Source organism: Caretta caretta, chromosome 1 (assembly GCF_965140235.1).
Source record: "Caretta caretta isolate rCarCar2 chromosome 1, rCarCar1.hap1, whole genome shotgun sequence".
Taxonomy (NCBI): Eukaryota; Metazoa; Chordata; order Testudines; family Cheloniidae; genus Caretta; species Caretta caretta.
The window spans coordinates 236,118,303-236,135,117 of record NC_134206.1 but is presented as its reverse complement, the minus strand read 5'-3'; the positions used below and the strand labels follow the sequence as shown (position 1 = coordinate 236,135,117).

Here is a 16,815-nt window from a genome sequence, read left to right as displayed (position 1 = left end):
GCTAGGATTGGTCCGGCTGAGCCGCCGTACTGCGACGGGTGGTGGGCGGGAAGCGAATAAAGCGGGCGTGGATTGGCCCGCCTTCCGCCAATGGGCGGTGCCGGGTAAGAGCGGTGCGGGGGGCTGCGTGTTTCCGGAAGACGTGGCGGCCGCTTCTGCCGCTGCTTCCAGCCACCTCCCCCCGCTCCGTTCCCTGCTGCCGCCGCCGCCGCCGGCCTCGCCGCCACCATGATCTCCCTCACCGACACCCAGAGTAAGCGTCCGCCCGGCCCGGCGGCTGCGGGGCTCCGCGCGGGGGCTCCTGAGGGGCGGTTGGTTGCTGGGGGGTGCTGGCGTCGGGGGGGGGGGGGGACTCTGGCAGGGCGCTCCGGGGGGGGGGGGGCGGCTGTTGAGCGGCACGATCTGGACGCCGCTTGCCCGGGCGGTGGCGTCGAGTTCGGGGGCGAGACCGAGCGCGCTTGGCCGCTGCTCCTTTGTTCCTGGGGCCGGGGTCTGTGCCGCGCTCCCGTGCCGCTTCCTGCGCGCAGTTGAAGAGATGGGGGGGGGGTCCCCTTCACCCCTGCGGGGCGGGGGAAGGGCCTTACCGGCTCCAGGGTCGTTTCCGTTTGTCTTCGTCTGGTCACCCTCCCCTCCCGCTGGACACGTGCGCCGGGAGGCCTCTCCAAAACCCGGGATCCCTTGGGCGAGCTTCATGCGCCAAACACGGACTGAAGTCCGAGCAGCCCTGGGAGCGAGGGGTCCAGGGAGCTCTGTGTGTCACTATTTACAGTGTGTTTTCAAACGTCTCCTTTCGACGAGCCAGCCCTGCCTTAGTTCCCCTCTCGTTCGAAAAGGAAAAGTTGCCTCAGCCATACTCCCCCACCCTGCATGTGATGAAACGTGGGAGCCATTCCCAGTTAATTTGGAGGACTGAATTTTGAGGCAGTGTATCTAATTGCTGGTACATCCTTTAATAAAACTGGTAGGTTTATAAGCAATGAAGTAAAAATTGCACGGGGTTCCGACTTCTGAAGTGAGGTGCAAACATCCCAAGTAAAATTATACAAGTAGCACACATCTGATCAGCCAACAAACTGCATGTCATGAAGCAATCTTGGTAACAAAACCAGAATCTATTAAGACCAGAAGTCAGAGGGCCAGATTTTCTTTACATTAAGGCTCTTTACACTGCTTTGGCAATGTAAAAAGCCTTTAAAGTGAGTGTAAAGCACAACATACGTTTGCATAAGAACATAAAAACGGCCATAGTGGGTCAGATCAATGGCCCATCTAGCCCAGTATCCTGCCTTCCAACTGTGGCCGATGACAGATGCTTCAACGGGAATGAACAGAACAAGGCAGTCATCAAGTGATCCATCCTCTGTCCAGTCCCAACATCTGGCACTCAGAGGCTTGGGGTACCCAGAGCATGAGATTGCATCCCTGACCATTGCTGCTAATAACTGCTGATTACTAAATTACTGCTAATAAAAATTTTCCATGCATTTCTTATTCTTTTTTTAGCCCAGTTAGTTTTTTCCTTCACGATATCCTCTCGCAACGAGTTCCACATGTTGACTAAGCATTGTGTGAAGAAGTACATCCTTACGTTTGTTTAAATCTGCTGCCTATTAATTTCATTGAGTGACCCCTGGTTCTTGTGTTATGCGAAGGGGTAAATAACACTTCTTTATTCACACTCTCTACATCATTCATGATTTTATAGACCTCTGACATATCCACCATAGTCATTTTTTTTCAAAGCTGAACAGTCCCAATCTTTTCAATCTCTTCTCATATGGAAGCTCTTTCATACCCCTAATCATTTCTGTTGCCCTCCTCTGTACTTTTTCCAGTTCTAATATATCTTTTTAGAGATGGGGCAACCAGAACTGCACTCAGTATTCAAGTTGTGGGCGTACTATGGATTTATATAGGCACATTATGATATTTTCAATTTTATTATCTATCCCTTTCCTAATGGTTCCTAGCATTATCTTTTTTGACTGCTGCTACACACTGAGCAGATGTTTTCACAGAACTATTCACAATGATTCCAAGATCTATTATGACTCAAGGAAGCTAATGCAGACCCCATCATTTTGTATGTATCGTTGGGATTACCTTTTCCAATGTGCATTACTTTTCACTTATCAACACTGAATTTCTTCTGCCATTTTGTTACCCAGTCACCCAGTTTTGTGAGATCCCTTTGTAACTCTTTGCTTTGGACTTAACTATCATAACTAATTTTGTCTCATCTGTAAACTTTGCCACCTCAATGCTTATTCCTTTTTCCAGATCATTTATGAATATGTTGAATAGCACTGGTCCCAGTACAGATCCTTGGGGAACCTGCCATTTACCGATCTCCACTGTGAAAATTTACCATTTATTCCTACCCTTTATTTCCTATCTTTTAACCAGTTATTGATCCATGACAAGGCTTCCCCTCTTATCCCATGACTGTCTACTTTGGTTAAGAGCCTTTGGTGAGGGACCTTGGACTTGGACTTTCAGAAAGCCTTTGACACTATATCTTCTCGATCACCCTTGTTCACATGATTTTTGACATCTTCAAAAATTGGTGAGGCCTCATTTTCCTTTACAAAAACTGTGTTGACTCTTCCCGAACATATCACGTTCACCTATGTATCTGATAATTCTGTTCTTTGCTGTAGTTTCAAACAATTTGCCCGATATTAAAATAACAGTCTTACTGGCCTGTAATTGCCTGGATTGCCTCTGGAGACTTTTTTTAAATTGGCCTTCCACTGGCTGTCCTCTAGTCATTTGGCACAGAGGTTGATTTAAGCCATAGGTTACATACCACAGTTAGTAGTTCTGAAGGCGCTCAGATATGAAATTGCACAACTCTTGGGTGAATATCATCTCATCCTGGCAAATTATTACTGTTTAATTTATCAATTTGTTCAAAAACCAACTTTGTTGATGACCTCAATTTGGGACAGTTCCTCAGATTTGTCACCTAAAAAGAATAGCTCAGGTGTGAGAATACTTCCTCACATCCTTTGCAGTGAAAACGGATGCAAAGAATTCATTTAACTTCACCACAAGGGCCTTGTCTTCCTTGACTGCTCCTTTAGCACCGAGATCGTCCAGTAGTCCCACTGATTGTTTGGAAGACTTCCTGCTTCTGATCTACTTAAAAAACAAAAAATGATAGTAATTGCAATGGCTGTTGCGGGTTGGTCTGGTCCTCTCACCAAGGTATTGTCACTGCATCTTGTGCAGTATGTTCAGGAATTCATCTCTCATCGGCCTGTGACTAGTATATTTAGACCTATGGCTAGCAGGTGTCTGGTACATCTTTCAAGACCTGCTTCCTGGTAGCGGTTCATGCTTCATCTCTTTTACAGAATTCAAATTGATAAGGACATCCATGATGTTTCTCTTTGCTAGTGTGACTGGAGTTGGGGAAGAGGGCAGATTCCAATTACAGTCCTCAGTCATTAATTGATTTTGATATGTTTAAGTTTATAGTGAAATATGGGTGTATATATTTTGAACATCAGATTAGGGTGTGGATTTTTACAGTACCTTTTAACAGAACATCTAAAGTAATAATTTTGTCCTTGTAATAGTAGTGCAAATTTAATTACTGGTAGATCTGAAATCTGTTTGTAATCAAAATGAAAATTGAAGCAAATTTTAAAAATATGTGCTGTTACAAGTCAGTCCACAGAATATAATTTGGATATCAAATGGTGTTAAACAATATTGAGAGATGAGCTCACAAAAGAAAGGAAGTTAAAAGCTATCAGAGTAGATATAGCTACACAGAGGCATTGTGAAATCTTCTACTATTGCTAGTAAGTGGAAGTGCTAGAATATATAAGCTGCCAATGGTTTTACACCTGTGCTGTCTGACCCAAGATAAGACAACACTGGGTATGTCTATGCTGCATTTAAAAACTTGCTGCTGGCAGTGCCAGCTGACTCAGGCTGATGGGGCTTGAGCTAAGAGGCTGTTGCAGTTGCAGTGTAGATGCTTGGGCTGGAGCCTGGGCCCTAGGACCTTGCTAGGTGGGAGGGCCCCAGAGCTCAGGCTTCAGTCTGAGCAGGAACCTCCATGCTGCAATTAAACAGCCCCTTAGCCCAAATGAGTCAGCTGGCACAGGCCAGCTGCAGGTGTCTAATTGTGATTAAAACATTGTCACCCAGTTTACACTAGTGCTCAGACTGTTGAAGCTTTGCTGCTATTCAAGCAGCTGTAGGAGAACTTCACAGAAACCTCAATCTAAATGAGGCCAAAGGCCTAAACTTGCAGCCATTTGTGTTTTGATCTTGATCACTGTTGCAGAGAAGAATCTTGTAGGTTTGATCTTCAGGCATCCCTACTGAAACTTACCCTGCAGTGTAATCTAACATATGTCTAAAGAACTATAATTTTAAAAACTCAAACTTTGATTTACTAACAGGTCACTCAAAATCAATGATAAAGCTGTGTTTGTTTTCATCTACAGAATTCCGATATACACATGCGCAATTGTGTGTATATGCTGAACTTTATTTCAATATGTAACTTCAAATTTAGTGACGTATTGCACAATATACAGTACACTTCATACACTTCTTATAAATCACATCATCAAAGAAGTCTCTTAGTTAAAATCACAACATTTATGACAAATTGGAAGCTTTAAAATGAATTGTTATCTGAAAACTTCTTGAAGCAGGACCTACTTTATTTTCCATGCTTGTAACAATTTAAATATGGCCATAACGAATTCTACCTAACTTCCCCCCACATCAAGAGGAACTAAATATTTCCACATTTTACATTAATTTTTGCAACCTATTCATGTCAACTCTTAATTTGTTAAATAAATTTTCTTATTTGTATGCATCGGTGCTATTCTTTTACTAACCTTTTTTAAATATTTTTTTTGTATTGCAGAGATTGGAATGGGATTAACGGGCTTTGGTGTGTTTTTCCTTTTCTTTGGAATGATTCTCTTTTTTGACAAAGCACTTTTGGCTATTGGAAATGTAAGTGTTTGCTGTTCACATTTTAGTTTATACACATAGTTTCGACATGGAAGGATAGAGTATTTTAAGTACATGATGCATTTGTATTAAATGTTCCCCTTTGAGATTTTTTTTTAATCAAATGGAAACTGAGCCTTGGAAAATAGACTCATAGAACCCTAGGTTTAGAAGGGGCAAGGGTCATCTCGTCTAATCCCTGCCAAGATGCAAAATTTGTTGTCTAAATCATCCAAGACAAATGGCTATCCAGCCTCCTTTTGAAAACCTCCAGTGAAGGAGCTTCCATGACCTCCCAAGGGAGTCTGTTCTATTGTCCTACTGTTCTTACAGTTAAAATTTTTTTCCCTGAGATATAATCTAAATCTGCTATACTAAAGCAGAATCTGGTGTAAGAGAGAGATTATGTTCAATGCCTTAAGTGCTCAACTTCCACTGACACTGAAAGTTAAACCAATCCCCCCATCACTCTAAAGATGGTACCACTGAGTCAGACTTAAGTTTCTTCACTGTGACTGACTCATGCTGCAGCCGCTTGTTTCACAGATTCTATAGATTAGATTACTCGGATTGACTGTCATGTGTAGGTCTACACAGCAAAGAAAACCCGTGGCTGGCCTGTGGGGCTGTTTCATTGCTGTGTAGGTTTCCAGACTGGGACTGGAGCATATATAGGACCTTGTGAGGTGGGAGGGTCCCGGAGCTCAGGCTGCAGCCCGAGCCAGGAAGTCTACACAGCAATGAAACAGCCCTGCATCCTGAGCCCTGTGAGCCTGAGTCTGCTGACACAGGTCAGCCACAGGATTTTCTATGCTGTGTAGATGTACCCTCTGACACCTTTTTTACGGTCCTGTATGTAAGATAACTTAACAGAATTTGCATATTTATTTCCATCTAAGAACCCTAATATTCTGTAAACACTAACAAATTTAGCCTCTTAACACTTTTTGGAGATAGAGAAGTATAATTAAGTGAAAATTGCTAATAATAAATTGAAAAACTCACCTCTTGTCTGTGGTGAGTAGGAACTTTTACTAGTCAGTGCCTTCATATTCTGCAGTTTTTATTTTTCACTTAAAAAATTAAATGTCTTGCTTCTGCAGTAGATAACTTTCCCACATTAACTGAATATAAACTGATGTGATGTTGCCTTTCTAAATATGACACTTTCAGTGCTTCTGCTGTTCACAGCTTTGTCCATCTGCAGGAGATGAAAACTAACTAGAGAATTGTCGTTTTTCAATTGTTGCTATTCAGAACAATTCTTCACTCTGTTGCTACTGCTTGTGGAAGCTAGCAACAGCAGGGCAAATGTGGAAGCTGTTCACTGAATGAAAGTCCCAAAATATATACTTGGAGGTGGGTATAATCGCAGAAGCCCCTACCCCTACGGTATCAAGAACGAGAATTTGTATATTGCAAAACATACATAAAATAAATATTTGGAATACAAAAGGAAAAACCAAAAATATAGGGTAGGAGGTAAATAACTCAGTGTAGGGAAAGTGATATAAAGTGGGAGAGAGAGAGAGAAAGTAAAGAGCAAACAGTACTGAAGACAACACAAGAAAAGATCAATTTTTTCCTTTCCTGTAAGGATATTATGAGTGATACCGGGAAGAGAAAAAGATGCAACAAGAGAGCAATATGAGAAGAGTAAAAGTGCCATAGTACATGTGTGTTATTCCTTTAAAATGTAGCTGGTGTGGCTTTGAGGGTTTTGCAGCACAAGTAGGTTTCACTCTAGCTAGTAGGGTTAGTTCTCAGACTGGCAGGTGGCAGTTGTGATTAGAGAAAGATAATTAGACACTGATAGCTGAGTGTCAACTATTGTCAATGGAACTGCTTGGTCAAACAAGGTGAGTAGCATTTATTCTATAATAGTGATAGATTGATAAACTAATATCAAAGCTGAGATTGTAGTGAAAAACAAGGAGCATCAAGGCTGATACTTTATCTTCAGTTCTTCCCATTATGTTATAATGAATGTGCTTAAATATCTATAAACATCATGCATATGCATTATGTTGACCCACAACAGCTAAATACAAGTTATGGAAGGTGAGTCAGTGACTTAAAGAAACACTGCCAAGGTTAGTAGAGCAAAATATGATCTGCCACTTACTAAGGCTTGTGTACACTAAAAGTGCTAGACAGTCCAAGGCTTCAGCATTGGTCAGGGACGTGATTAGGGTCACGTCTACATTACAAAATACATGCCTTAATTTTTGGAGATAACTGTTATCATAGAGACTCCTGACATGGTTGTATTTGTAATGTAGATGCTTTGTGTATCAAATTTACAAACGGTGAAGGAAATGGGATTGAAGTAAATACTTCCACATCATAACATTTCCTGCTTTGTAGAATGGTTCTGAAATATTTGTAAAACCCTAAATCCATTTGGAATATATTCTCTCATTCATTGTTGGATTTGTCTCTTGTCTCTTTTAGGTTTTATTTGTGGCTGGCTTGGCTTTTGTTATTGGTTTAGAAAGAACATTTAGATTCTTCTTCCAAAAACATAAAATGAAAGCAACAGGCTTTTTCCTGGGTGGCGTGCTTATAGTTCTCATTGGTTGGCCCTTGATAGGAATGATCCTTGAAATTTATGGATTTTTCCTTTTATTCAGGTAAGACTTTTTTAAAATGGGGTTCTTCATTGGTATCTTTTTGTTATTAGGAGGAAATGTTTTTCCTAATTTGGCAGCATTCGCTGATTCCACAACAGTTGCTAAACTGCAATTTCATCTTTAAGCACACTTTTTATAATTTGTACAAATTCTTAATTTGTATTTGTAACAACCTGGAACTGGATGTGTACTAATTTGATACTTTTAAAATCAACATTGCCTAAATCTGTTTGATATTTGTTACACTGTTTCTTTTGTGTGAAAAATTGCGCATGGCAATTTCACTCTCTTCTCTCTCCCTCTCTTCTTCCCCCTGCCCCCTCCACCAAGCAAGGATTTTTTTTTTTAAAGGAGTATCCTTTGGGCCTACAATGTGGACTTTGTCTAATTTAAACATCACCCCCAGTAAAAACCGAGTTTAAATCCGAAGAAACCACAATATTCTTTTTTTGGGGGGGGACCACTTATTTTATTTAAACGTTTCCTTCTAGTGTTTGCAACCTTGGTATTGTGCTAGTGTATGAGAAATAGAAACTAAAACAGACTTGTTTTCATTATCCAGTCACCTTATGTCTCATACTGCTTATGCCTAGCATAATCACTAAAATGGAGCAGCATTTTGTTATATGGTTAACAAAAGTGAGTTATATAAATCTGAAAAATCATTATGTAATTATAGTAAGTTTCGTACTTGTGCCTAGCGTTCCCATAAGAAGCCATTCATCATTTTTCTTCATATCACTTCTGACTTGCTGAAATCCCCATCCTTTGGAGGGAAAGAGGAAAATGTCATATAGATGACACTATAGACCTTTTGAATTTAACCCTGAACTTCTGATTAAATCAAAACTATTTAACTGAAATTGTCATGTCTCATGATTGCAGTATAGTAGTCACTAAAGCTTTTACTATGCTGCTGCAGTGGCAGGTGAAAATTAATGCAGTTGCTGTGGAAGTCAAAGGAAATGTGACTTGGCTCATAATATCTTTAACTCACTAAAGTTGGATATATAGTCCTATATTTAAACACTTAGGTTGGGAATTTCAAAAGCGCTCAACATTGACCTGCCTTTGCTCCTCCTAAAATCAATAGAATTTTTATTGTTGACTTCAGTGGGAGGAGAGCTATGCCAAAAGCAGAATGCTTTTAAAAAGTCCCATCCTTAGATCTTCCCCGTTTTTGTTGGCCCAAGTTATTTCATCCTTAACTTGCGAAGTATTACATGTTTTGCAAATGGTTATGCATTGGTCTAAGACTTCCTTCAGTAATTGGTATGTTAACAAAGAGGCAGTTTTGCTTTAGTCACTTGTAAATTGACTCTTAAATTTTGTTTTAAAGTTGTAAAAGCATATGTACCTCATCTCATCTTTAGGGAATCATAATTAGGGTACCGTGTCTGTCACAGATTCTGTGGCCCTGGCAGTGGTCCCTGGCTGGCCCCAGCAGCGCTTCCCAACCAGCCGGCCGGAGTGGCAGCAGTCCCCGGCTGGAGCAGCCGCAGCCCTCGGCAGTTTATTGCCCATGACCTGTCCTTGAGTTTTACTAAAAATACCATGACTAAATCGTAGCCTTAATCATAATATGAATTATTTCACTGAGTGTATTAAAATGGTTTATTTTAATGTGCTATTTGCATCTCTGATCAGCCACTTTGAAGCTAGAAAAATTGCTTTGGTAACATTTGAAAGCTTTAAAAGCAGCAAAGGACATTGTAAAAAAAATCTGAAATGTCTGTGGTGGTACATCATGTCTCAACAGTGCTTGCTGTGCGACAGTAGTTTAATATATATGAAAGAACAATCTCCAAAATAATGAAGTGGCTAAAATTAATGCTACACAGAGTCCTACCACAATCTTTTAAAGGAGAACAATTAGATTATTTATTAACTAGGGGACATTAAATAGCTCTCATAGTCTTACTTTCAAACCTAAAAGACTTTGGAGCGTAAAGGCACTAAACTTTAATTTAACTCTTTTCTTGACACTTGGTAAATCTAAAATTTGTTCTAAAACAAATGGTGCTATTTCTTACCCCATCTCCACTATGGTGCTGCATTTGTTATATCACTCTGACTTCCGTAACAGGGTACCGTATCAAAAAATAGGTGTGTCTGCTGCAGAATCAAATAGGAAGAATAAGCTCTCTCCCACACATCAGTCTGAAATGGCAAAAGAAACACAGGAAATAACTGGTCAAATGCATAGATTTTTACGTAAACTTTCAAATTTGCTTTAGTAGTCCCCCTTGGAATTACAGTAGAATCTCACAAGTTCTCACATAGCTAATCTGTATATCGCATAATTTATTCAAACAGCTGTACTCCTACTTCTCAGAAAATGTCTAATAAATAGCTGCTGTACTGAGGCCTTCATTACTTTATAAAATGCATTTGCACTACATTAATGATATACTATAAACTATCAAACAGGGTAAACACGTTTGTCAAAATAAGTGAACAGATGGTATTTTAATGGTACAGCCTTTGTTTTGGTAATTATTTGCTTGTTAAATTTGGTAATCTGCAATGAGTCCCAGGTTAGTCAGTAAGTTTCTCAAAACTTTAAACATTGTGAGAGAATTTCTTTTCCATTAAAACATCGAATCAGCCCATGCATCTGTCATAATGTACCATAGTGTCAGCTTCTGAAATAATTTAATCCTATATTTGGGCATAAAAGTAACTGGTGAAATGTACTAAATATTGGTGGGATTTTCAAAAGTACTCCAATTGTTAGGATCGCAGGCCCTAATGACCTCAACATGCTCCTAACTCACTTAGGTACTTTATAAAATCCTACCTCTATTGGGTGAGATTTTCAAAACGTTTAAAGGGGGGGGGGCTTTTGAATATTGTATTTTTTCCTGCCACTACTTTCTCTCCCTCCCCTCCTGAATTAGGAGATCCCATATTTTCTACTAACAAGCTACAAGTAATTTTTTTAATGCAATCTCATTTCAAATAACTCATTTTTTCGTCCAATCTAATATGTGAGAATAATATATCACATCATGTTGAACCTATGTAACTTCAGAATCTTTTTGTTTAAAGGGGTTTCTTTCCTGTGGTGGTTGGTTTTATTAGAAGAGTGCCAGTCCTTGGATATCTCTTGAATTTACCTGGTATAAGCTCGGTAAGTATTCATCTACTTAACATTAAGTTTGAATCTTTTTGTTCAATCCATGGTGGTTGAACATTTAGCAAATAATAATGCAGAAATACTATGCATGTAGTCATAGACCAATAAATGGTTACTGTGTATGCTTTTTGTACAGTTCTTGCACCATACAAGTCATATTCAATCCTAAAGAAGAGATTAAAATAAAATGAATTTCCACTGAAGCCTCAAAAGTAAAGAGACTTATAGCTGATTATCCCTGCATCATTATACTCAAGTTTTGAATTACATATGCATGTTACAAATGCCAATGATCTGAGACTCCGTTATTCGGGTACACCAGTGGGTCAAAAATAACGTTGGGGCGGTGTTAATTCTGACTTAGGTTTTTGTTTGATTTACTTTATTTTGCGTAAGTTAAACATAAAAAAGCCTCAGAGTAATTTCAAATTGCTCTCTTTCAGTCTAGCATAGACCTTCAAGATGGGTCACAAATATGCCTAGTTGCTGTCTCTAGGCACCAGCATCCTTTGTGTACGTCCTTTGGTACCATATTAGTAAATGGATTTTTTGAATGAGATCTGTGGGTATAATTCATTGGGTTAATTCATAATGCCAGAAGAACAATCGTGATGTAGCATGTTGATGGCTGGAAGTAGAGCCTTGTCTATGCTAATGCATGTATAATAAGGAAATAGACTAGATATATTATTTTTTACTATATGGTAAAGTGAAAACGTTGTTGGATCCATAAACTATCATGTGATACATAATCATTTAATTAATACTTATTCAGGTCCACTATGCTTGGGATAAGTTTTGCCATTTACTAAGATTGTTTTTTTTCAAATGTCATTTGTCATTCTTTTAACGAAATAGCCAGGGAATAGAAGAGAGGCAAATAGCACTCGAGAGAGGGTAACCTAGGATTTGTACTGTGCATACGTCTCTTTATATTTGGAAATTTGTAATTGTAAGTGTTTTAACCTTAGTCTTGAAAGCTACTGTTTAATACATACATTGTAAAATTCAGAAGCTGTACAACTAAGACATACAAAGTCCAGTTTGCAAAGATTGATTCATTTTAAAGTTCAAATTCATCTGTTTGAATGTTGTAGTCTAACAGTTCCAGGCCAAGGTCTGGCTTGTAATTCATGATCAATTGAATGTTCCACTCAGCAATTGATCTTACCTATATATATAAATTGATCTTAATTGGATTAAATCCTGTTTAAAAAGATAATTGTTAATGTTTTATTCAAAGCCTACGTAGGCTCAGAAGAGAATCCACAGTAATGGTCAGTTGAAATATCTTATTTGGTCTGTTAATGCATGAGTGGCTGATATTTCTTTCTTTTAGTTAATTAATTGTTATTTTATTTTGGCCATTAAGCTAGCAGTGTTACCTGCATTTTTCTAATTTATGTTTTCATTCTGTTGCATCTTCATGTTGCACCATTAATATCCATGAAAAACATATCATGCAGAAACACAAATTGCACTGTAAGATATTTTTAATGTCTACAAATTTATAAATCTCTCATGAGACCTTGGTGAGTACTATTTGACTATAATCATTTTCAGTCACCTACTAAATGCGCACAAGTACTAATTTATAGTTCTGAGAGAGCATTTTGAATGTACATGCATAAACATGTGCAGGTAACTTAAAGAATGATTTTTTTGTCTCTTCTCTCCCACAGCTTGTAGATAAAGCTGGAGAAAGCAACAACATGGTATAATGACAAGTGGGCAGAAGGCTGGTTCTAAATTTATTGTATTATTTATAAAGCTTTTGAAGAATATTCAGCACAAAGATTAAATTGTGTACAAAGGAAAAGCTTGTAATGTTCTTTACATAAAAGTTTAATTTAAAATGTATAGTCTACAAAATACATCATTAGACAAGAAGCTCAGCAAGCATGCTTCTGAGACAAGCTACTCCAAGAATTTGGGAAGTAAACCGAAGAGGTGAAAGTCATGGGATAATCCATGCCACAACTGTTCAAGATTGTTTTTGATGCTTTTGGAAAATATTCTAAACATAATGAACCCTCATGGAACTAACGGTGCCTGTACTTTACCTCCTTATTTTGAAGGTTTGGTAAAGTAAACAGGTCTTTATTTTTAAGGTGTTCCTCTTCTACCTACCCAACCCACCACCTGCCACATCCCAAAAAAAAAAGGGGGTGGGGGAGCAGGCAAAAAATATTACCTGTTTAACAAAAGATGTCTTTCTTGCATAAAAGTTAAGATGGACAGTCATTTTTAAGTATCTGTAACAACAAAGGAAACCCCTCTACACTTCTACTGTAAACATTTTTGTAAATATGTGGCTAAAATAAAACTTCATTGTCCTCTTCGTGTTTCATAGCCAAATGTAAGTTGATTGGATTTGCCTTCAGTTTTGGAATATGCAAAAGGTCAATCTTTACTAACTTCGGTCTAAAATTGCAATTGGTTCAGAAGTTGTACAGTTTAGCTGGGAACTCTTGAAACTGACTTACATGCCTTTGGATTTTTTTTCCTCCTTGACTCACGTTATGTGTGCACATCAAGATGAGGATGTAGCTCTTTATTATTGAATAAACTTTTGCATATCCTGTTTAGTTCATGAAATAATGCATTTGGTTTCACACAAACCCTGTGAAATATACCCTATTTAAATATGAAACATGTTTTCAAATAGTTGGAAGCCCAGGCTTCTTTTTGCCATAGGACTACAAGTTACAAATCATATTTTTACAGTAATAAAATGAAAACTTTAAACTCTGTGTGAGAGAGTTTCTGGAAAATTGAATTTAACAAATTAACTGAAAAACAAATGCCAGTCCGAGTGTCTGTCTATATGACTTAGTTGCTGCTTGATTTCCATCATTTTTAAATTATTTATCCCATCAATCAGGAAAGCAATTAGGCAACTATAGAGCATGTATCTGATCTGGACTATAATTTTCTTTGGCTTGAATTGAGGTAAATGAAGATTGCATTTAAAGTGCGAGTAGTGATTTTTCTAATTTTGTTGGGATGTCTAACATGCATTCCAATAAATCTAGATTCATAATATTTTTCACTGAAAGTCATCAGCAAGTAACTTGTATCTGTCCAAACATTGACTTTAGCAGTTTCTCAGAATTTTTTGACTCAAGTAGCTATAGTCTCATCAATCTAATAAGTGATTCTTTTGCAAAGTTAGAAAATACCAAACTAATTTTTTATAATGTTTTTAAGGTGGGACAAGCCATCACGTACAAAATATACATTTTTGGAAGTAGTTTAAAAACATCTTTGTATATGTGGTGGGTTTTCCAGTTGCAGACGTATAAATCACCATGGATTATTTTCTAAATTTCCCCATTTACTTTGTTTTCTTCTGGGGAACAAGATGGTGGAAGGTAAAATGCAAAACACTTTGGGAACAAAATGAATAGGGCGATAACCTGGTAGCCCAGTACATCTTTTAAGTTTAGTCAGTGCGTATTATGGCTTTTTAATTTTAATAATGAAAGAACCTGGTTGTGGGTTGGGTTTTTTGGTTTGTTATATTCCTGATGGCATGTGTGTTAATTTACAAACAGGACTAAATATGACTTGTGGCTCCTACCTCAAGAGAAGAATCAATTTTAATTGCCCCTGTTATCTGTTCTGTTTCAAGCAACAGCTTTCTAACACTAGTTAAATAATTTACTTTCTGAACAACCAAATGGGCTTGAAATACTAGTCTGCATCATGGGTATCAAAAACATTTTTTTTTAAAATCAGACAATGTACTTCATTTACAATAGATGTGGGAAAATGCTGCGGTCTTTACTCTTGTTTTCTAATAGGTAATCTAAAGTGCAAATGCTGGATTGTACCACATGACTGTGTTTTGTAGCCCTTTTTGGAAGCAAATTGCTTGATAAATTTATGCCAAGTACCTTCTTCCACAAGAACTTTGGGACAGAATCTTTAAGATGTGACAATGTCTTGCTGTTCCATGATCTCTCAGCCCTTCGGTGAAATACAGAGGTCTGCAATTCACCTCACTTCTACTTGAATTCACTGTTTTACATCAAGTGTCAGCATAAGTGGTGCTCATTTTTTGTCAGGAATGAGATTGACAAATGTACTACTCAACTGAGAGGGGAGAACATTGTGTGTAGCATTTTGCAGTCTGTATCCCTCAAGGTAACATAGTCTCAAAGACAAACATCAGTTTTGCCAAGTACCTGTAAGTGGTGGGGAAGAAGTCAAAACTACTCCTTAGCCTTAAGTGTTTCTGTCATTGCAAAAATGTATCTTCTGTAACAGAAACATATTTGGAGCATTTCCTCTTTTAAATGTAATTTATAATTCCTGTGTTAAGGCTCACTAACAGATCTGTCCTGAGCAGATGAATACTGTAAATACACTTGTCATACCTTGAATAAATGAGTACTTTTTTCTATTAATTGTTCATGTAGTCTTATTTTTTAACCGCCACATCTTGGAAGAAAATATTCTATACCATTTTGCTTGCAGGAAGAGGGACACTGCAGTTATTATCTGTGATGCTGGATTGCATAGTGGAGCATATGGAGTCTGGTATGAGTGGCTTGTATTGGATCTTTGGAACATTGTTGTAGCCCACGTTGGTCCCAGGATATTGGAGAGACAATATGGGCGAGGCAATATCTTTTATTGGACCAACGTCTGTTGGTGAAAGAGACAAGCTTTTGAGCTACACAAAGCTCTGTGTGACTGGAAAGATATTACTTCACCCACCTTGTCTCTTTTTTTTTGTATTAAATCTGTCAGACAAGCTTTTATTAGGTAGGCATCCCCATTGCTACTGTAAATATCATCTTAGTATTTAACCAAATTTTTATAATTTTTATAAAATTATAAATTATTTACACAATTTTTATAAGCAGCAATCAAAGAAGCAGTGTGGTCCAGGGGTTAAGGTACTCAACTGAGACTCGAGGCCTATATTCCATTCCTTGCTCTGTCACTGACCTACTGGGTAGCCCTAGACATCTCACTTCCCATCTTTCTGTTTTCTCTTCCAGCCTTGTCTGTTTAGGGTATGTTTACACAGCAAAGAAAAACCCCTGGGTGGCCCATGCCAGCCGGCTTGGGCTGCAGGGGCCTATGTCATTGCTGAGTAGACTTTAAGGCTTGGGCTGGAGCCCAACTCTGGGACCCTCCCACCCTGCAAGGCCTTTGTTCCGTAGGCCTGAGTTGGCTGGCAAGAGCCAGACATAAGTTTTTTGTTGCTGTGTAAACATACCGTTAGTTCTTGCCCAAGAACTGACAATTTCTGAGCTTGTACAGTGCCTAGCACAATGTGGCCTTGCTCTCAATTGAGGTCTCTAGGTGCTACTCTAATATAAATACAGTAAATGTTACATTTAAGCAGCATGATGGAATGTTTTAATTTTTAAAATTTGAGATACATGATATCAATGCTAAACCTACTTTTTTGCTTATTGGCATTTAACTGTGCTAAGCAGCTGTGCCTGATGCCTTGGTTTAATTTGAGATGGGTAGCGTGTCCCAACTATGACCAAGGCATGCCCACAGCTATGTTTCTAGCTGCAATGATTCCAAGAAACTTGTCTTGCATCTACAGTAAAGATCTAAATAAAGGCAGGGCCATCGTAGAATAACAAATAATCATTTCTTGACAAGTTCCATGTGGCCCCATAGCTGCAAAATATACATCATTTTTTCCTGACTGAAATCCCTAACAGACAGGGCTGAGGAAAAGAGAGACAACAGTGTCAGACCAGCTAACTTAACTGTTCTCCAAAGTGGGATAAATGCCTAGTTCGGTTAAAACTCTCCCTATAATAAGGACAATGTGAATGTATGGCTCAAAATACAAATTAAATGTTAATTAAAACCAACCATTGCTGATACCAAAAAAAAAAAAAAAATCTTAATTTTGCTCTAGGTACCTCCATCCCTTTATTAGAATCGGAGGTGGAGAATAGCCTAATAAAACTACAGAATTCTATGTATTGAACAGGGACAACATCAATTGATTTTAAACAGGAAAAACAAATACTCAAACCACTTGGAAACTTAGAACACTTTTTTAAAAAAAAT

General features: G+C 38.4%; 1 protein-coding gene across 2 annotated transcripts; it reads left to right on the top strand.

Moving 5' to 3' along the window:
* Positions 1-83: 83 nt before the first annotated feature.
* On the top strand, positions 84-15,173 carry GOLT1B (golgi transport 1B). 2 transcript variants are annotated; one of them, XM_048827072.2, is made up of 6 exons: positions 84-253; positions 4,901-4,992; positions 7,444-7,622; positions 10,674-10,755; positions 12,005-12,038; positions 12,444-15,173. In XM_048827072.2, exons 1-5 carry the CDS (start codon positions 229-231, stop codon positions 12,011-12,013), a joined length of 387 nt encoding a protein of 128 aa, XP_048683029.1. In that variant the 5' UTR covers positions 84-228; the 3' UTR covers positions 12,014-12,038; positions 12,444-15,173. The 2 variants fall into 2 exon arrangements, with proteins under 2 accessions (XP_048683029.1, XP_048683025.1); XM_048827068.2 differs by lacking the exon at positions 12,005-12,038 and having other exon boundaries at positions 87-253.
* The last annotated feature ends 1,642 nt before the right edge of the window (positions 15,174-16,815 follow it).